Genomic DNA, 22,137 nt, shown 5'->3' on the forward strand with positions numbered 1-22,137 from the left:
AATGAAAGAGACTGCACTAATTGTCCCCTGGTACTGCAAAATATTTCATACTTACATTTATTCTACAAGCCATGAAAGTGTCCATCGATAGGCCCGTGTACTATGCGATGTCAGGTGCATGATAAAGAACCCAAGGTGGTCCAAGATTATCCGGAGGCCTCCACTACGGCACCCCTCATAGCCCGAGTCGCTTTGGGACGTTAAACCCCATAAGCCTAAGCCAATTAAGTGTCTAATAAAGAGGACAGGTCTTTGTCAAGTGAATTCGCACAGAATTAATTCTTCAGTTAACTTTTCACTTAGGGACATTTTTTTCCTAGAAAGCGATTCCTAAGGGGACATATATTCTGGGGACATTTCTTCCGGGGACGTTTCTTTGTTTTTTCCCCAACACCCGAAGCACACACAGATGAAGTTTGAATAAACTTTGTATTTACTGTATTTACAACTTTTTACAAGGGATTACACCTAGGAATGCAGGGTGGAGCTGGAACACCTATATGGAGGCCCTATATCAGCAGTTGAGTCCAGAACGTTTGATCGGGGCAACGGGGACACGTTTTCTATCACTCGGTGCCCCACCCCAAACATTTACAGCACAATCGCCACCGAGTGGTTTCGAGTATGGTTCGCCTGTACAAGAATCCTATACAATCCTGTACAAAGATAATCGTGTGAGTGGTCCGCCGCCTGTTGAAGCCAACGTTAGTAACGTTGGTTGAATCATTGGGCCTCGTCTACGCTTACTTCAATTTCAGGCGTTTGCTCCTCTTCCAAAAACAAACAAAAACATCGCCGTGGTTGAATGCAGTTAAACCAAGTTTGTCGAGAGAAGGAGATTCTTGATGATGGGAAGGAAAGGTTGGGGTAAAGTGCAGCGCAGTAACTGTCTCTCAGCAGAGGACACCTCAACCGCGCTGCACAGGGGGTAGGGAATGAAAGTAGGGGGAGAGAAAGAGCACCAGAAACAGCAGCACGCCGCGGAAATGGGATGGAGCTAAAGGCGGTCGGCGAGGCCGACAGCCTCGGCGAATGTCAGGAGCGCACGTAGAAGTGTCCTGTGTCGTGAAGGGCAGCCCGAGGGGTGCAGGAGTTCAGTCACGGTGTCGCACGGCAGGCCGTGCCCCCGGTAAACACGGGCAAGGGAAGTTTGTCGAGCGATAGTACGGTTTTGCTTGCTTTGGGAAAGGACACAGGCGTTGCTCAGTGCCGTCAGCAACTACATCTACAATTGCACCGCAAGACAACCCACAGACGCTGCTCGGCGCGGCAGCAGCAGCGAGCGAATTGACATTCATGCTGCGTCTCGCTTCAACGCCAATTAAGCGTCGAAAGCACAGCACATGCGAAGCTGCCAGCACACGGCGCACGTTGTACACATCGCAGATCGCTTTCAAGATGTGGGCGCCCACGCGGCGTACGCAGCAGTCACCGGTAATGGCAGGCTAAGTCCCCGTTTTACCTTGCCTGAGGCCGAATTTACGGAACCAGGCATTTTGTGGGTTTGTACCTGAAGGAGTAGACCTATCGCTCTAAAACTTGGAGGCTGCTTAAGCTTCGCCTTTAAGAGTGGAACGCGATAGCATTCAGATTCCCGACTGCTTCTGACGCTTCCCGGCCATTGCATCGTAATGTCTTCCTGGAAATGCTGGCGGCGAACGCTGTGCACGAAGGCGAGCTTTCTGGTTCTTTTTTTTTTCTTTCCCCCACGGCGGTCGCCACCGCTGCCGGGGAGGCGAGTGCCATCTGGATGGTGTTGCAAGGAACCGAGTGGAGCGCGCCGCTCCTACTGTAAGACAGACCTTTTTTTATTATTTATTTATCTTCTTATTTATTTGTTTTTTATTTATCTTATTTTTTACAGTTCTTTTATTTTTTGCCCCACTTTAACGTATGTAAGACAGACCTCAAAAGGCAACTGGAAAAGGGGTTTGAGTTTTCTCGTAAGAGAATTATGTTTTCTCGTATATTCAAACTTCGGTCCGACGATACCACGTCTGTAGCTTGTAAGTCGTACTTTACGAAATTTGCGACGCATTTTACTTTGAGCAATTCAATTATCCAGTAACGCCTATGCGCCACGCGGAGGGCCTGCATGTTTCGGGATGAATTTGCTTCCAACGGACAACGACGCTTGTATGTCAACGCTATCGCGTTAAAGGAGTACTGACACAAAAAAATGCACTTGGTTTTTTCTGCTTTAATAAGTAGTTAAAGGGGTGGAGACATCACAATTTTCGTTCATGCGTTTGTTGATCCAAACGTTGTGTCATGCTTCAGGGAGCACGATACACACAGCGGGATTCATATATATACGATAAATAATTTAATAATAGCATTATTATACCGAGCGATTTCGGTTTCTGGGCTCCGGGGGATGCTATGACGTCACAGAGGAGGAAACGCAACATGGCTTGGTCACGTGGGCCACAAAAAAATAGTGACGTAAAACTATGCTGCGTCGTCTGCTCGCGCATACGCGTGCTCTGCCAGCAGATGTGAACAACTGGCGATTCGAAGTGCATGTCGCGATTATTATAATTATTGCGAAGAACGACAACAACGATAAGAAAATATTGCGGCTTGTGAGAGTCGGTGATTCATTCCGAAGCGCCGTACGCTTTAGCTTTGAAGTGAACCGGAAAAGGCCTAGCGACGATATCGGCGGCGCCGAACGATCAGAGGCGGTGAAGCTGCCCTCGGTGCCAGAGTGACCACTCCTTGGTCGCCGATTGGCCGCTTCGCCGTACGGCTGCCGCACAAATGGGTCCCGGGCCTATCCTCTCTACGGCAAGGAAATCTAGCCGTTCGCGAGCAAAACCGCCGTCGCACGGGGGCCCGCGAACGGCAAACGGCGTGCGGCGAGTTTCCGTGCCGGTAACGTGGACAGACCCTCACATTGAGAAAGGCCAAGCGAACGAGAGACCGCTCCGAGCTGCCGAACTATGCGACTATGCGAAGAGAGAAGCGGACAACACGAACGCCGCATATCCTGGTCCCTTTCGGAGTCGGCCGGCTCAAACGTAGGCCCGTCCGCTCGGCAACTCGCCGCACGCAGTTGGCCGTTCGCGGGCCGCCGTGCGGCGTTCCTGTTGTCCACTTCTCTCCTCTTGTGTCCGTGCCTGCGAAAGGATTTCTATATGCCTGTAGCTCGGTCATAGTGGAGGCTATGCTCGGTCGCTCGGCTCAGCATGCTCCGTAATCGGCATTTCATCGCTACTCATCATACGTCACGTTTTTGTGCTAGTGTGCTATGACGTCAATATTTTCGTTCCTCCTCTGTGACGTAGTAACTGCCGCGCTAGCGATGGGTCTCGACTACGAGAAGGAGTTTTTAATGACTTTTTGGAGCTGAATTAAAATTATTTTAAAATGTTTGCAGCGTCCAATACTTCGTTCTGGGTGTCCTTGCATACGGAAGCAGCCTACAACATGCTTTTTATAGCCTCAAAATTTGGTGTCCCAACCCGGGGTTGGGACACCAACCGATGGCGAGGACGAACCTCAACAAAACCCTCGCATCGGCCACGTTCAATGGTAAGACACAACAAATCGGCGTTGAACGTTGTGGCCTGCACGGTATTTAACCAGTAGCGTGTATGTATTGGTGCGTGGTCAGTGCAACGCAGTCAAGGTGATAGTGTGGAAAATATCCCGATGGACACGACAAAAACTGCAGTTGCAGCGACACGGAGGGCGTCCCACCACAAGTACAACAGCTAGAACAAGCAACAACAGAGGAGAACACATGTAAGCCGCATGGCAGCCAACGAAAATTCGTGACGTAGCCACATATGACCAGTGGCGTAGCTAGGTCGTCTGGCACCCGGGGCCCATAGGTCTTCTTTGTCACCCCCCCCCCCCCCCCCCCCCACGGGCGTAGCCGGCGGAAAGAGGGGTGTCTTCAGAAGTATATGACACCCCCCCCCCCCAAACTGGCCCCCTTGCACCCGGGGCCCACGGCCCCCCGGCCCCCCCTGTTGCTACGCCACTGCATATGACGTAGCGTTTTCTTGGCTATTTACAATCCCGCCTGATGTCAATGTCGCGAGGTGCTCCGTCTTGCGGTTGGCTGCGCGCACGTACTTTAAAATTAATTTTAAACATGTTCTAAGCTATATTCGCCGCTGATATTTTATAGACGATGTGTGTGTGACCAACTAAATCGATCTCATAAGTTATTTCGACTTCAAATTTTTGTGTCAGTGCTCGCTTTAACATACCAGTAACCCAACAAGGGAGAGCGTCACAAACACATGGCAATCGTGCACCACGCAAAGCCACAGAGCCCAACACAGTGTGCATGATAATACTGATAAACAGCTAGCACCTGTAAACTAAGGCAGCAGGTACAGGAGTGACATATGTTGTGGCGCTCCGTCCACTGCTCGTATGTACCTGCGTACACCCTTTAGAAAAACCGATAGCGCGTAGTAACGTACGAAGTGCAGGCCAAACGTCAACGAAAGCTGTCCAAGAGAAGAGACTGGCTGGCTAGTTGGTACTGCACAACTTGAGGCAAAGCGCAAAAAAGAACACGAGGACAAGAGAAGGAAACGAAGATGCAGCGCTACAAAGAACTGAATTTTTAGTGCACATGGCTACCACATATATACCATCGTACAATAGGGCAATACCGCAACTTAGTGTAGCGCTGTGTCTTCGTTTCCTTCTCTCGTCCTCGTGTTCTTTTTTTTTTTTTTGCGCTTTGCCTCAAGAAAGCTGTCAATGCGACACTTTAGGCTCGCGTACACTTGTCAAGTGAACACTTGCTGTGAAAGGGGTTCATAGAACGATTAATTGGCCACGGTCTCAGAAACGGGTTGCTACAACGGTCACACTGGGAACGGTGCGTGCAGTGAATAGGCATGGCACTCACGCGTTCTGTATCGATCAGCCATCGCGCACAACAGGAGCCAGCAGCCGGTCACGGATCCGTCAGTTTTCGCTGTCAGAACGGCCGCATGCGATGCACGTGGCCAGGCACGGATATTCTCTTCAACCATTAATCGCTTTCGTCCTGCTTGACCTCGCCTGAAAGCGCGCAGTCACCGTGAGAGGCGTTTCGCTCGTCCAGCAGAACTGCCAGCCACATGCCGCTATCACTCTTTACCCTTTCTTTGCAACCGTTTGCTTCGGCGGGGCCAAAAGGGAGAAAAATGACTATTTCAAGCTTCCCGAGCTAAAATTAAACAACTCTCACTTCTCCAGCAGCAGGCTTACAAGGTTGAAAAACCTGCTTTAGAATTTAGAATTTCCACAATCATTACGCACTTCCTGAAGAAGCTAACTATCGCCAGCTCACGCTCGGCAGCGGCTGTCCGCATAGGAATTAAACTTTGGCCACCCTGCTTATCGGTGCCGTAGCCGTCTGGTCTCGCTAATTTCGACTAGTTCGGACGAATGTCTATGCGTATGTCTATGTTCGGACACTCAACTAGCCACGAAACATGCGAAACTTAAGGTCAAATCACACGCACGCTTGCCAGCGCGTGCTAACCACGGCCGTTCCTGGTTGGACGCCTTGGCAAGACGCTTCGTATTAGGCTATTTACGACGCTTCAAAATGCGCAAGTTGGAAGTTGCTACTATCGTCGATCAAGCTGGTGTATTCAGTATTGATGGCACTTCAAAATGCGCAGCTTGGAAGTGGCTACTGTCGTCAGTCAAGCCGGTCCGTATAGTAGCATGGCCATACTGGAACACGAGCGCGAGCACGCACTCAAGCCCTGTCGTGTATTTTTTAGGCTTGAAGCGCAGCTCTGAATGAGCAAAAAGGAAAGTGGTAGTGGTAATGAAAAGGAACGGAGAATAGAGTGAGTGCTCCGTTCCTTTTCATTACCCCTTCCTTTTTGCTCATTCTGAGCTGCGCTACAAGCCTAAAAATGTCATGACATACCAACTCCCCCAAACTGCCACGCATTTGCCCTGTCGTGCGCAAAGCAAAAGCTACGCATGCGCACTTGCATGCAGCTGCGGTCCGCCATATAGCATAGACACCGCGGTCGCCGCGGGGCTGCGGGTTGCCGCGACGAGTCCGCTGGCTGAGCGCACTGCGGCTCGCCGACGGCAACCACGTTGAACAAAAACGTTTGGCGCGTCGTAGGCACCGAAATCGGGAGTAGTGGCATCTACGTGAACATACAAAATCAAGCGCGCGCGTCCGGACCGGTCGTGATCAATTTAAACTGCGCGCCACGTTGAGATTTAGTAGGCGGAGCGTTGCGAGCACGCCCCACTCCGCCATGGCTTTCGCTTCATGTGCGAAGCACCGAGGGAGCGGAAGCACCGCGAAGGGGGTGTTTCATTGCCAACAGATAGTGCTTCCGCTGACCGCACTGAAATACTCTTGCGGCAAAGTACTTCTGAAAGAGCCCATTTTAACTTCAAATGCATTCCTCCACTACGATAAAAAGTGGTTCAGGGGCCCTTTAGAATAAGTGCAGGCACTGCAAGCCTGAAGTGCTTACCGGTGGCAACAGCAGTTGGGCGCTAGGATACAAGTGCTATGTCTATGCACACAAATTGCAGCATCTGCTTGGTGCATCATTGACAGAGGGAAGGTGTGTAGTGAGGGACACAGAGAAGGAATACTCTTTTACTCTCCCTGCAGGATGCCACCACGCTAAAGAAAGCTGCTTGCAAGAAGTGCATGGATAAGACTGGGAAGGCTGAACAAAGACTGCACAGTATTGCATCGAGGGAGCGGTTGGTATTTCTGTCTCCTATCGCAGTAACTGAGCCCACGAACCAGAGAAAATTATGGCAGTCTGACATTTCATTTCGTTAACCACAATGCTGTGTTTGAGCATGCCATCACAATGAAATTACAATATTGCACACACACATAAAAGAAAACACAGGCAGCTCCGAAAACAATCTTTATTTAAAACATTAGTGCAATACATCTTTAATGGCTTCACTTGCAGCAGAGAGGCACCAGCATTTCCCTTGCCATGGCATGCACCTATAGACACTACTTAGCAAGATTACACATAAAAAAAGTGGAATAAGGCCATGAGCCGTATGTACAAAGGCCAACACAGTTGGCACTTGTGCAATCAACTTTAGTCATTGTCGCTATCCTCTTCTATGTTAGGGCTCGTCGGGCTATAAGTCGGTGAGGATGGGGAGTAGCCCGGGCTGGTTGGGGAGTAGCTTGATCCCTTGGGACTTGTGGGAGAGTAAGTAGGTGAAGTAGGCGAATACTTCGGTGATGTCGGGGAATATGTTGGTGACGTGGGAGAATACTTGGGTGACGTCGGAGAGTACTTTGGCGACGTGGGGCTATACTGCGGCGACGTTGGACTGTACTGAGGTGAGGTCGGGCTATACTTAGGAGACGAAGGCGTGTAGGTGGGGCTTGTCGGTGAGTACTTTGGACTCGTTGGAGAATACTTCGGACTTGATGGAGAATACGATGGAGACGTTGGCGAATACGTTGGAGAGGTGGGAGAGTACTTGGGAGACGACGGCGTGTACTGGGGCGAGCCAGGAGAATAGCTAGGACTTGTCGGAGAGTAAGAGGGAGAGGTTGGAGAGTACTTCGGACTGCTTGGAGAGTAGCTGGGGCTACCTGGCGAGTAGCTAGGACTTTGAGGAGAATAGTTGGGAGAGCTAGGGGAGTAGGATGGGCTGGTTGGGGAGTAGGATGGAGAAGTGGGTGAGTAGGACGGTGAGGTCGGGGAGTAAGAAGGCGAGGTTGGCGAGTAGGAAGGTGATGCAGGAGTGTAGTTGGGAGAGCTTGGGGAATAGCTGGGACTGGTTGGAGAGTAGGATGGAGAAGTGGGGGAATAAGAAGGAGACGTGGGAGAGTAAGATGGCGAAGTTGGCGAGTAGGACGGCGAAGTGGGTGAGTAGCTCGGGCTTGTTGGAGAATAGGACGGTGATGTCGGGGAGTAGGATGGTGATGTTGGGGAGTAGCTGGGGCTTGTTGGGGAGTAGGAGGGAGATGTTGGCGAATAACTTGGTGATGTGGGAGAGTAGTTGGGAGAAGTGGGCGAGTATGTGGGGGACGTTGGCGAATAGGATGGAGAAGTGGGAGAGTAGGACGGAGATGTTGGGGAATAGGTTGGGGAGGCAGGAGTGAGAGAGGGGGAAGAAGGTGCATAAGCAGGTGAAGAGGGAGAGTAGTTTGGAGAGCTGGGGCTAGGTATATAAGGTGATGCAGGTGACGAGGCTGGCGAGCCCGGCTGAGGTGACCATGCAGGGCTGCAGGCACCAGGGCTGAAGCCACTAGCATCACTTGATGCAGAGGGTGAGAAGCCAGCACCTCCTGGTGTCATGCCACTTCCCACGTTAGGTGACCAGCCACTGCCATAAGCCGGAGTGGCACCTGTCGCCCACGGTGTCATCTGAGGGGACATCCCAGCCATTGGTGTGGCTGCACTACCAAAGAACACTCCAGGGCCACCTGCAAGATATGTTTCGTTTGAGAGCCCGAATAGCAGTAAACATGCGAGATGTGTTGGTTATGGCCAGATTTATATACAGAACAAAACAGGCACATTTCAAGGGCACATACAGAATCAGAAGTGCATGTCCATGCAACCTGCCGAGACACCACGGCACTTGAAGCACTGTGCATCCTGAAGCCGTACCAACCCAAATAGCACACAGCCAAAAGTTTTGAAATTATTAAATACCCAATGCCACAGATTAATGGACACATTAGCTTGAAATGAATGGCAAACAAAAAATTATAAATTTGCAAGATTAATAATGTCAAATAATTGAGCCTTCACTTCTGCTATGAATAAGGTGCAGCCATAAATGCACCAACCATATTGCTCCAGAGCTGATCAAGGCTTAAAAGAAAATGCCACAGTGACACTCTCGCAGTTAAAAATGACGGTGCATGGGCACACAGCTGTCATGCATGCTTCACAAAAACAAAACAAAGGACCAATTGGGCACACAATCCTTCAATTTATATATTCATATGCATCAGATTCAGGTCAAAGCAAACATTAAGTAGCAAATTGGCTGACCAAATACAGTAATACTTCATTAACTCAAATGAGTAAAACCGGAAAAAATTTTGAGATAACCGGATTTTCAAGACAAGCAAAGTCACAGAAATTGCAGTAAAAAGTCAAGTTCTTTCTAAAAAATTTGCCATTACTGACAAGCTTTTCAACAAGAGCTTTTAAACTGGCTCTTCGTAAGGTTCTAAAACAAAAACATGCCTGAGAGATCAACCAGCTCCGTTTTGTGGCACTATCATTTTATTCAGTGCATAAAAAGTGTGTAAGGCTGGTCTGCTTCATGGTAGCACTTGGGACTAGAAAGGAGTCCTTGAACTGCTTCCCACACTGCATGAGACGACTGTTCCTGTAACTGGACTTAACTTTATTTCACAGCAAGAGAAGCATGTTTATTCTTTCGGCTGATGTCGGCACCTTTTAAGGCCTTTCGGCATCATGATCACCTTCACCGTTGCCTCCGTTTGTAGCCATCCCAGTGATTTTGGCATCAGTAAATTCACCTGTCACCAGTACATCCTGCTCACATAATGCGTACTTGTGAATGCTCACGTCGCTTTCTACTAAGTAACGCACGCGGCTCAGGCTTACCGGGAATGGTGCCACAGAAAACGACATGACCATCCATGAGTATGCGCTATGCATGCAGGATGTACCGGAACATATGTAACACATGTGTTTTTATTGTACGTTGCGTAGAATAAAAATTCAGTGCCGCATGCGCTGCTTAGAATAAACTTAATATGGAAAGCACACGTCTGATGATAAATCACGTGAGTTGCATAAAACGAACAAAACAAACTGCGTCAAAAGTGCTATTTCGCAGGGCCTGCCGCTGCACAGGTCTCTCCCATCACATGACGTGCCACATGGTTGCCTGACAAAGTTGTTATGCTGCCTGCTAGGTTCCAACTTCACATTCAGGGAAAGCGTCTGCTTTGTGGTAGACGCAGCTAAGGCACGGCAGCATCGTGCCAGGCTTGTTTAACAGACCAGCGGCGGAGTGTTTTCATTCCGCTTTCAGTCAAGATTTCAATATATCTGCAATTTGGCCCAAAAATACTTTTTTTTTCGACATAACGGGCAATAAATACATGGTACGTATGGGAAATGGTTCGGTGCCGCGGAAAATTTCGACTTAGCTAATTTTTTAAGACATGCAAGATGGAGTTCATGAGGTATTACTGTGTTGTTTACTTTGTTCAATATTTGCAAAATGCCATAGATTAAAGCACAGATTAGCTGGCCACAGATGGCTAACAAAAATTATAAATATCCAACATTAATGAAGTCATATTATTGAGCTCAAAGAGCCACAGTAAGAAATACACGATGTCACAGCATAGTCAAGAGAGAAAGATGGAATCTAGAGCACACTCACAGAGGGATCCCATCATTCCAGGCAGGTTCATGGGAATCTCAATGCCGTACTTGCACTTCTCAGCATCCAGCATCAAGTCAAATGCCCCTGTACCCATACGTGCCAGCTGTCCCATGATAATGTTTTCAGAGACACCTTTCAGGAAGTCAACCTCAGCATGTGAAGCAGCATCCAGGAGCACATCAACCTGCACACAGAAAGAAATGGAAGCCACAATGTCACAAAAACACTTGTAGACCTTCAAGCCTCCATTGGAGACCTTCCAACAAAAGCTTGCAGGTGTTAAGAGAATTATTGCATATCACAGGGGGGTCATATTCCCTAAATTTTATTAGACAGCATTGTGCTTCGCAAGTGCATTGAAACAATGTGTTGGGGAGAGAGGGCAGATGTCCTTCAGTCATGGATAGATAATGCGAACCATCCTCTTCGAAACGGGGTGGCAACTGCTGCTGCCAAGCTCATCCCTTTTACGTGTCCCTCATGCAGTGGCCGTCGATGTGGATTCTTACGTACCTTGATGATAAGCTGTGAATCCTTCTTATCACACACTCTTTTAAAAGCTCTCTCAGTGCCTTGCATTGCTAGCTTGCCTACACAAACTAATAAGCATCCATGCATGTATGCAATCCTCCTTTGTCTCCTTGAGCACACAACCGACCATGGTAGTCGAGTGCCTGTGTGGCACAGCAATGGAGGGGGAAGGGCTGATGCACACTGCATTCTGAACCCAGCAAGGCAAGTGTGATTAGTAAATTAAAACCAGGTAAATAAAATTCAACTGCCCAAGTGGCACCACAATGATGCTTTGGTTTTAACTTGTATAGCTATTAAGAATACTTTGGCTCAAAGTTCAACTTCATTAATTCCCTCTGTCTTGGACAAGCTGGGTTCGTCCACGCGTTCCTGGTAAAAACGGCCAAGAACAACCTGTGCTTGCCAGCAGTACTCTGTTTTTTCTAGCAGCAATAGAGATGAGCCTAGTTTAGTTTCGTCTCAAAGCCCAGTCATGCTTATGGTAGATGGCAGCACACAATCCACAGAATAGGCAACCAAAAGCAAATTTATTCTTTATGAGGTGGTAAAACGTGTCAGCAATTAGGCCTTTAAAAATAATTTGGCCATTTTTTGTCACAATTCAGGATAATAATGGCATGCAACTGGTTAAGCAAGGTTTAGTTGCACATACTAATTTTGTTTTTCTCAAGCTAAGAATAAGAACTGAGCAACAAGACATAGTCCATGCTGGTGCTATTGTGACCTCAAAAATCCTACCATCTTCTTGGGGACAGTCTGTAGATGACAGAGGCATGACGAAAACAAAATAGCCCTATGAATGAAGCCTGACAACTGTAACAGCACAGCAGGAAAGTGTCAAGTGCTGCCGACCGAATAAAACATGTCGTCAGCACCACATTCTCAGAGACAAAGACTTGTTACATTTGGAATATAAAATATTGGTTGCATCTAAAAGTGTCAGTTTATGAACAATATTGAACATATTTGTTTAGCAAGATGAATAAGCTTCTACAACATAAGAAAAACAACCTATCAGCTTTATTACCCAACAGCCCCATCCAAGTCATACTCAATCAAGGCCAACCATATCCAAGCCAAACAGCCACCCCTTTTCTGTAAATACAGTGAACGACCAAGTTTTCGGACATGCCCAATAATTCAAATGCCTTAACAGCACAGTCACGTATCCTATAGAGCTTAAGAACATCTGAAATTTCAAATACCGAAACCGTTCGCCATCCAAATTTTCCAAATCTATGCCATGACCACAGGTTCAAAACGGTATTAATTGAAGCTACTACAACCACCATTTTGATTATCTTGCAACCTCAAACCAGCATATTTGCATACCAATCCACTGGCAGCCATAGCTGCCACTGCAGCAATGGTAAGCATAGCTGCTTCAATGTTGGCTTCAAAATTGAAAGAATTCGCTGCTGTCAGCAAGGACGCTGACTCCGCTTTTGTCATTCTCACTAATGGCTTCGAACCACAGGAAGTACGGCAAGGGTCAAAGCGTGCAGTAGGCTTCGAACGGCACTGCACCCCATGCGCTGTGCAGGGTGTCTGCCAAGTTGACATTTCCAAATTCCCCGAGTTTTCCAGGTTTTCCCTGAGTGCCTTTGCAATATTCCCCGAGTGACACAGAACTTTGTTGTATGTCAAGACGGGCTCCCTACATCATATGGACCAATGGTGTCACTCTCTGTAAGCAGGTTAAAAAATAAAAAACAACTTAATCCAGTTAGAATAGTAAGGGGTAGTGTTTATTCAAAAAGAAAACAGAAGGGAGGGGTTAGCAAAATGCACAGCGAATAAAATATCTTCGAAAGAAATAGTAAAATCCATTGCAAATTGAGCCGAACATTCTTAAATACGAATAAAAAAGATGCATAATGAATATTTTCAAATATGAGCTATTTCTATCAACTGATAGCAAGCTAATTGATACGAGGCCCGAACTTTATCACAAGTGAGATTCTCTCGCAACTGCTGGTAAGTCAACCTGAACTATCCTGACATACTGTCAGCCTGCGGACAACGCCTCAGTGTTGCGTTTCACTGTTCTAAAGTTTTCTTTTGCTTGGATGAGGGTCACCTGCATCTTGGTGTCAGCCAACACTTTGCTTTTAGAGTGCAAGCTCCTCCAAAAAAGCGGCAGCATGCTTCCTTTCCCTTTAATTTCTGGATGTGTAGGTCCTTTGTCTTCTTGTTCTCCTTCGGCTGCACGTTCGTCACACGGACTATTTGAAGCATCCTCTTGGACAGTTGTACAGTCAGCGTCCGAGTTTTCAGACTCCCTAGGGGCCGTGAACCCCCCCCCCCCCCCCCCCAAAAAATAAATGCATGCCTTTTACAGCCCTTAAGGGCTCAAATCGCCACAGGCACACCCGAAAAAGCTCTGAAGGCCCAGTACACATATTAGGCATATCGGTGCTCGTACTGTGACAGAAGATGGCGGGTGCATGCGTGTATAATTAAGGAATACATACTGCGTCCCGTAACAGTTGCCCCTTCCCACACTTATGATTCACAGCGTAACATTGCTGTAATAAGGAGAAGCTGACTTTCGGGAACCAGCATTATGCAACGTGCCGTGCTTCCCAACTTCGAAGCCAATCGTAATGACCACAAAGGCGGTGTCGGTGCCATTGCTGACAGCGGCGAATTATTTCAATGAAAAACACGGCAGAGAATAGGAGGAAGCTTAGTACCGAACCTCAAAGCAGCTAAGCCTAGCATTGCCGCGGTGGTGGCTACTGTTGCCAGCGGATCTGCGTGCGAGTGTGCCGGTTCGAGGTGGTGAGGTTAACAATACGGCGGCAGTTGTGGCTTTTATTAATGCCGTTTTGGACCTGCAGCCATGGCAAAAAGTCCAGAATATCTGACGGCGAAGGGTTCTTGCGTCCGAAATTTCAGACGTTCTTATACATTGACCCTATGGGGTACGCAGCGGTGCTGCGAAGCTGTCCAAATTATCTGGCATCCTGAAAGTCACTTGTTGACTGTACCCTGACAACTCCTCCAGCCGACAATGCGGCGTCAACGACCATTCATTACGATTCCTCTCTCGTTACTTGGGCCAGCATTACCGCAACTTTCGTTCCCTTTCAATAAAATTACAGCCGATTTTCCCTGATGGAAGCGCAAATTCCCCGAGTTTTCCCTGAGTTTTTCCAGACTACTCAAAATCCCTGAGAATTCCCGGTTTTCCCGTTTGGTAGACACCCTGGCTGTAAAACAGCTACAGGGTTTCCCTGAGTTTTCCAGGTTCTCCCTGAGCAACACAGAACTATTTTATGTCAAGACAGGCTGACACCACATAGCATAATGTGGTGTCAGCCCTTCATGTAAGCATTGTAAAAAATAAGAAAAAAGCTTATTCCAGTGTAAATACTAAGAAGTAGTGTTTATTTTATTCAAAATAGAAAACTGAAGGTAGAGGATAGTAATATGCGCTGCAAATAAAATATATTCAAAAAAGAAAAATGATAAAGCCAATTGTAAATCAAGTCTAACATTTTCGAATACGAATAAAAAGAGATGCATAGAGAAGCAAATATTTTCGAAAATGAGCTATTTCTATCGAGTGATAGCAAGATCATTGGTATTAGAAACAAACTTTGTTACAAGTGAGATTTCTTTCTCAGCAGTTGGAAAGTCAACCTTAAATGTCCTCACATACTCTTAGCCCAGGCACATTGCCTCCGTTTTGTGTTTCACTGCTTTGAAGAGTTTATTTTGGTTTGTATGAGGGCCACCTGCACCTTTGCGTCAGCCAACACTTTGCTTTTTGAGCTCAAGCTCCTTCAAAGAAGAGGTGGCCCAGTTTCTTTCCCAATCATTCCTCAATGCAACGGTGATTCTTGGTTTTGTCCTCGTTCTGCCACGCATTCGCCCTACGGATCGTTGAAGCATCCTCTTGGTCAGTTGTACAGTCAATGTCCGATTTTTCGTACTCCCTAGGGGCCACGAAAACGTCCGAAAAATCAAATCAGGAAGTCAAAAAAAATGAATGCATGTCTTTTACTGCTCTTAAGGGCTCAAATCCTCACAGGCAGGTCTGAAAAAGCTCTGAAGGCCTGCCAGTACACTTACTAGGCATATCGGTGCTTGTACTGTGACAGGAGACGGCGGATGCATGCGTGTATAATCATGGAATACCTACTGTGTCCAGTGACAACTGCCCCTTCCCGCACTTGATAAGCTTCGCCGCAATACTTCACGTACGCTTCACCGCGTAACATCGCTGTGCTGAGGCGAAGCTGCCTTTCGAGAACCGGCATTATGCAACGCGTCATGCTTTCTAAGCTTCGAAACCAATCGTGAGGATTACAGAGGTGAAGTCGGTGCTATTACTGAAAGCAACGAATTCTTTCGATGAAAAATGCAGCACACCAAATGGGAAAACCTTAATAGCAAACGTCGAAAAAGCTAGCTAAATGTTGCCGCGGTGGTGGCTACGGCTGCCAGCAGATCTGCATGCAAGAGCGCTGGTTCGAGGCGGCGAGATAATCAAAATGGCGGCGTTGGCTTTGATTATTGCCGTTTCGGACGTGCGGTCGCGGCAAGAAGTCCAGAAAATTGGACAGCGAAGGGTTCTTGCATCTGAAATTACAGACATTCTTATACATTGACACTATGGGCCACGTGGTGGTGCCACGAAGCCGTCTGCATTATCGGGCATTTCACAAGAATCGGGCGTCCGGAAAATCAGTCGACTGTACACTAGCAACTCCTCCAGCCGACAACATGACGTCAAAGACTATTCGTTATGATTTCTTTCTTTTACTCGAGCCAACACTAGGGGGCCTTTCGTTCCCTTTTAATAACATGACAACGATTTTCCCTGATTGAAGCACAAATTCCGAGTTTTCCCCGAGTTTTTCCAGACTATTCAAAATCTCTGAGAATTCCCGGTTTTCTCAGTTGGCAGACACCCTGAGCTAGGTGAACATGCTTATCACAACAGGGCTGGCAGTAATAGCTGTGAATGATGCATGCGACGACCTGGAACCAAAATAAGAAAGTGAATGTGCACCGGAGTTTTCAAGTGAGGACGGGCGAGTATTGCAGAGAAGCTGCTGCGGCAGGCGACTACTGTTCTGAATGGTATGCCTTTTGCGCATTTTCTTGCTCACATGAGATCTAGCGGGTGAAAAACGTATCATACTATCACAGTTTAGCAATCTACTGAACGTTGATGCCATAAGATCCGTGTTTTCCGGGATTAGCCTTAACAAATACGGTTGCTGACCAATTTTCTGAACCTTGCAGGGAACGATAAATAGTAAAAAAAATATTGAATAGTCCGAAAAACTGGTTCAACTAAAAAAAAATTTATTAGGCTTAGAGTGGCTTTAATAATGCCCTGCTTCATACTACGCTTGGAGGCGATCAGATTTGCTTGGATTTGCGCACGAATGACATCGTCTCCGTACACAGTCTGACAAGAGCGTCACCATGTTGGTAATCTTTGTTGCCAGAGATCGCCATGGAGATTAAAGAAGTGAGCCACATTTTTTCGCACCACTTGGCTCTTGCGAATGTACAGGAGGTGGTGCCGATCACACAAATGCGAAGCTGCACAAACACACACAAAGTTGCAATGTCTACAAGACACACCTGCTCTGCAGACACACCATATGCAAAATAGCAACTGAAGCCTTAAAAAAGAATGTATACCACATTAAGTGATTATGACAATAGTGCTGACCGAAACAAGTGTCGTCTACTGCAGCGTTTTGTCAGCCAAGGCAGGGCATGGTCTCTGAGACGGGAAGATGTCACACGCTCTATTGAAAGCTTGTGCCTCCAAATCTTGGAGGCTATACAGTGGGTCACTGGAAGCCAAGCCTGGGCAAGCCAGTGGAAAATCCAACATGGCAGTCCCCAAGGTCGGGAGTGTGGCTTGGAATGAGCGATTTAGTTCAGAAAATCGAACTTTGGAGCCTAAATTTGTCCGAAAAATGAGTCGCAATAATGCATTAGCTCTATGGGAACCCCCACAGTGCATTTATGAGGTCAATAATATCCATCAAGTGCAAATTTTTGTAGTCGAAAAAATTCGTTGGCAACTGTAATAGTATTGGGTCATTTTTTGTGTTGTCGATCATGACTGTTGGCACTGGGAAATTGTACATAAAGAGATCGTATCAACAAGATTCTACTGCATATACATGCATACACCCACCGTCTCTCATCACAGTATGTGCACCAATATGCAGTCTGTACTGGCAGACCTTCAGAGCTATTTCAGAGTTGCCTGTGGCAATTTGAGCCCTTGGGGGCAGTAAAAGGCATGCATTCATTTTTCGGATTGCCTGATCTTTCAGACGTTTTCCCAGTAACTAGGGAGTAAAAGAAGATCTGTCACTGACTGTATGGGTATTTATTAACTCATTAACATTTCATAAGGACTACTGTGAAATGGGGCAACCTTGAAGTACACAGGAAGACGTGGTACACACAGGTGCTTAAATGAAATGATCGGAGCAGTATTTTACTCTCTTCTGCACATGAAAAATGTACGATTATCAATGCAGCCAAAAACCAAAGAATCCTGAATGCTCTTCATAGCAGCAAGTTGGTATGTTGGTATGGGAAGTGTGTTGTCACTAAAGACATTGCCAGTGAGTGTTACACGAGTCCCATGCAAAACACCGGTCACAAAAATATGCCCTCTACAGCTGGCATGGGAATGTCACAGAGTGAAAACACCATCGAGATATCAAGCTCAATTTTAACTTACGGTCTCTTCAAAGGAACACCTCATGAGGGCCCCCGTGTCCTGTCGGTTGATTCCGTGACGTGTGATGGCCATCAGATGTCCCTTAGCGGTCATCACATCACACAGGAGAGCCAAGTGGCGGTAGTTGACATACGAACCGTCGAACGAGATGACATGATTCATCTCCTTCTCCACAGCCTTTCGGACGGCCTCAATGCCCAGCACCTGCAGAATCCCATCCCCTTTAGGTATGGCTTACAAATTGCCAAAACATTTGCCAACAAACTCCAAACCAAAACATCAACGCATCAGATCGCATTAGTTAAGCATATGTTGCTGGTGAAAGTGCTGGAAAGGCAGTGAACTTATGCTCCCTTTAGTTTTATACACATTACTAACATGGATCAGCATGGATATAATAAACGCAGCTCCACCACCAGGCAACTATGTCCTGGGACAGACATATGTCTTCAAAATCTGCAATATTCTAGTTAGCACTTATAAGCACTGTGAAATAATGTTTACATACGTTATTGGAACACCAATGTGTTTCACCGCAAATTGTAAGGACATATTTATCACAACTGGTGCTAAGCACAGGGTTTCTGCTGAATGGACATTGCTTCCTTACTGATTGGCTTCAATTCCACAACAAAAGCATGTGCTCTAAAGTGAGTAGTTACAAAAGTAATCAGTGAAAGTGTTAATTAGCTAATATCGCTCAGCAATTTGTCTACAAGTAGTGTCTGGGAAGTATTATAGTTGATGCGACAGAAATGCAATATCTACCAAAGGAGAACATAAATGTTTCTATTAAAACAGACAACCTGGTAAACTTATGAGAGTAGCAAGAATGTATGATGCCTGTTGGTATTCATTCTTAAATTCAGTATGAATAAGTTACGGCTAGCCCAAAGTTCCTTTGCACAAGTAGATCATTACCTGTCATTATCCCATTTGTGAAAAAAAAAATTCCAGCAAAGTGTGACCATTGTGCTGATCTCAATGATGTAAACATATTTCACCAGAAAAATGCTATTGAACCTTACGGTCAGATACAAATAGCTTGAATAGATACCTGAATAGCTATATAAGGCTGAAGAACAGCCACTTGTACCATAATATTTTCGTTATCGAAATAAAGCCAGGCACATGCTACAAGGAAAAAAGCAATTTGAGTAGCCCTGTTGCACAGTAAATTGCACAAATGGAGCCATTTCATCATATCTTCACACACATTACCCAGAGACAAAAAAAGTCTAAATCTAAGCATGAAGTGATGTGCAAGTTATATGCACTTTCCCTGTACTGAAGTGTGCTTCCTGGCAATGCCCGTTGAATTGCCGTGAAGTGCACCGGCAGAACTTGCACTGCCTTAAAGATGTTCCGCACTTCAAAAGAGAGCTGCAGTGAAATTGTTGCTGACAAAAACACACAAAGCAAGGTTGTATCTGTGGCTTTGCTTTGAACAAACATACTAGTCTGTGTTCGTTTGTTTCAGTTGTCCTCTCTGTTCTTTTTCTTCCTTTTCCAATGATTTCAATTAAGCACACAGGTTTATGTGCAGGGGACAAATTATTTATGGGTGAAAACGTCCCAGCAGCAGGTTACTTAGCAGCTCCGCAAGAAGCAAGTTGAGAAAGCAAAGTAACAACAACAAAAACATAAAAAGGAAGTCAGTGGACTCCTAAGGAACCAGGCAACTTACAGCGAAGATCTCACAAATGTCGTTGGAGTATGTCCGGACAGGGTCAACGTCCCGTTCGCTCAGCACTCGCATGAGGCTGGTGCCATCAGTTTCCAGAAGCCATTCGGCAATGGCCTTAAACTCTCCAGTCTCAGTAAGGACAATGCGCTTCTTGTTGTCTGTGGTAGGCAGGTGCATGTACACCTAGAAAAAGAAAAGATTGTGGGACAATGGGAACAAGAAAATTTGCAACAATAAGTACTAGGGGAACGCGAATACCGAATAGTAGATTTCAAACATTAAGTAGTAAATAAACAATCAGATAGCAATCATGCCAGGGAGCTTTACTGCGTCAGAGACATGACAAGCTGCTGCTTTAAATTGCTTGCCAAATAAAGAACTATGAGCAAAGCACACCGATCATGATTTAATTTGTAAGCAGAAAGTTTGGACAGCCTGGAATACATTTCTAGTGCCACTTTTAGTAGAAGCACTGCATACGCTGCTCAAACTATTTGTACAAGCCGTAATGAGCTCCGAAAGCGCTTATGTCGTGTGAAGCTGTGGCCAAAGCTTCGTGTCGTCCACACAGTCACTGCCCACAATATCCATTGAAACAGAGGTTTGCTGAACCACGCCGGGCGTCAACCACATTCACTGTAAACATGAAGGCAACGGAGGCAGTTGAGACAAGCAATGGACGCATCACCACATGATCAAACATGGCAGCACCCATGGGACTGCCACGAAAGGAGTCTATATTGGATACTCGAAAAAACGAATAGTAGATATTCAATTTACGAATCATATTATTCTATCATTCAATTTGACTCAGTGATATTCGAGTATTCGCACACTTCTAAAATTAAGATTACTCTGGGACATCCATTAGTCTGTTATAACCAATTTCATTACAATTATGTTTCGCTTGTCTTTTTCTAGTCACGCGCACCACCCATATATCAGCGTTAACTCAACCAGCCTCAGATGCACCCGTGAGCATAAGCATGAGTGAACCCAAGACAGTAAAATGGGGTTATGAGTCAGAATATGAGTGAGTGGACTCACGAGTGAGTTCAATGATCTAAGATAGTACACAGAATGGTGATGGTGCACATGTTAGTCTGAGACATGCAGCACATGTTACAGCTGCTGAAACGGGGTTTCCACTTTTGCTCATGTGGACTGACCTTTGTGATAGCTTCGATGCCTTGCAGAGTCATGTCACTCAGCATGTTGGCTTCAATGCAACGAAGGAAGACATCGTCCTCCATCTTGTCCACTTGTTCTTCCTCCTGGAGGGCATGAAGGGGACAAGAACGGAAATGTCAACGCATTTCATACATTACTTTTCTGATGCTTTTAATGCATCTTTGGGTAACACTTTAATGACTTGTCTCCTGGTAAACTACGTTGTTACCTGACATGTGGATTTTGTAACTAACATTGCTGCCTGTATTAACGATTTACTGTGTTTACTTGATGCTAACGCGTCCTCGATTATAACGTTTGCTTGATATTCCACAGCCAGAAATAGAAAATGCAATTCCTTCTAATGTAACGCACACTTTGCACAAACAATGCCACAGGTTGCCCCTCCTACAGCTGCAGAAACATTTGGACTGGATTACATAACAGCAATATTCAGTGACCGTGACCCAGTTCCGATGCCCACAGAACAGAAAAGCCTGGCCTTCAAGAATAGAAGGCAATATTCAAAAATTTGGGGTGTGGGATTCGGGTACCATCCAATCCTGAATTCTAACGAACATGCAATATTTTAGTGAACTAAAATGCATGTCTCTCGATCATACTGAATCCGCAACATTACCATAACATTCCAAATAAGAGGAGTCGAAGCATGAAGGACCATGGGTACTGCATCACCGTAACCGTAACACCAGTCACAAGTACAGCAAAAGTCGCGTTGATTCCAACAAAAAGAAGTTGTGAGTTTGGCCAACTTGTCTATGATATAAATCGAGACGTATAGGTACAGGTTGCCATTGTAATGCTAAAGATAGCAGAACTTAGGATATTTATTATAAAATTGCGAATTGTGTCATTATTCGAATGTAATGCGAGGGGTCGAGTTCAAGCAATGACAGTCATGAAAAATCTTGCGTTACAATCGAATAAACACAGTACTCCTGGTTTTGCTGAAATTCAATTTTATGCACCAACCAGATGTACGAAAAGAATAAGCAAGTTTATTGCACAGCAAATAACATACAAAAAAATTTTGCTTCGTGGTCAATAAAATTTTCTAGTACTACAATATTTTTGCTAGACAGCATCACAACTGCAGCTGTTAAATGTTGTGAAGGAAGGACGGCTGCTTGACATGTTTGCGGGGGACAACGACACCCTCCTGCATGTTGCAATTCCTTCAGACACCAAAAAGAGCTACTCACTTGACACACTAGTGTCTGGTATCGGCAGGTATCTCTTCACAAGCTGAGCCAACAATGGGCACCATGCTACCACTCACATGGATGTTCTTTCTGACCCAAAATTTCATCATGCCCATATCTTTCAACCTGTACTTGAGGCAGCGAAAATTGCTGCCACAAGCAAGTGAAAATTGCTGCTGGTTGATGAGCTTATCAAAGCCTTTCCACAGTGCTAACTTGGAAGGAGCCTCTTCAACAGCTTTAGTTGTTGACATATCTGAGTTCATTGGTGTTTAAATTTACCTTTCTTCTTCTATTCTAAAGCCAGATTTTTAATCCCCTTTACCAATGAAGCATCCTGGTGGTACTGAACTACTTTAGATGCAGGTTCTAAAATCACTGTCAAGCTTGCTACTTGCTTTTAGGCACTTAGCAGATATAAA

The 22,137-nt window shown here is 46.0% G+C and overlaps 1 protein-coding gene across 1 annotated transcript in view; it reads right to left on the bottom strand.

Moving 5' to 3' along the window:
- Positions 1 to 6,868: 6,868 nt before the first annotated feature.
- Positions 6,869 to 22,137, bottom strand: part of Polr2A (RNA polymerase II subunit RpII215) — a 65,628-nt gene continuing 50,359 nt past the window's right edge. The window contains exons 20-24 of the mRNA XM_050187190.3: positions 20,492 to 20,596; positions 19,323 to 19,505; positions 17,636 to 17,839; positions 10,366 to 10,552; positions 6,869 to 8,413 (exon numbers count right to left, since the gene is read on the bottom strand). Coding sequence (XP_050043147.1) covers positions 7,068 to 8,413; positions 10,366 to 10,552; positions 17,636 to 17,839; positions 19,323 to 19,505; positions 20,492 to 20,596 — 2,025 coding nt within the window. The 3' untranslated portion in view covers positions 6,869 to 7,067. The remainder of the gene's footprint in view (positions 8,414 to 10,365; positions 10,553 to 17,635; positions 17,840 to 19,322; positions 19,506 to 20,491; positions 20,597 to 22,137) is intronic.

This window comes from Dermacentor andersoni, chromosome 2 (genome assembly GCF_023375885.2).
Source record: "Dermacentor andersoni chromosome 2, qqDerAnde1_hic_scaffold, whole genome shotgun sequence".
NCBI classification, from domain to species: domain Eukaryota; kingdom Metazoa; phylum Arthropoda; class Arachnida; order Ixodida; family Ixodidae; genus Dermacentor; species Dermacentor andersoni.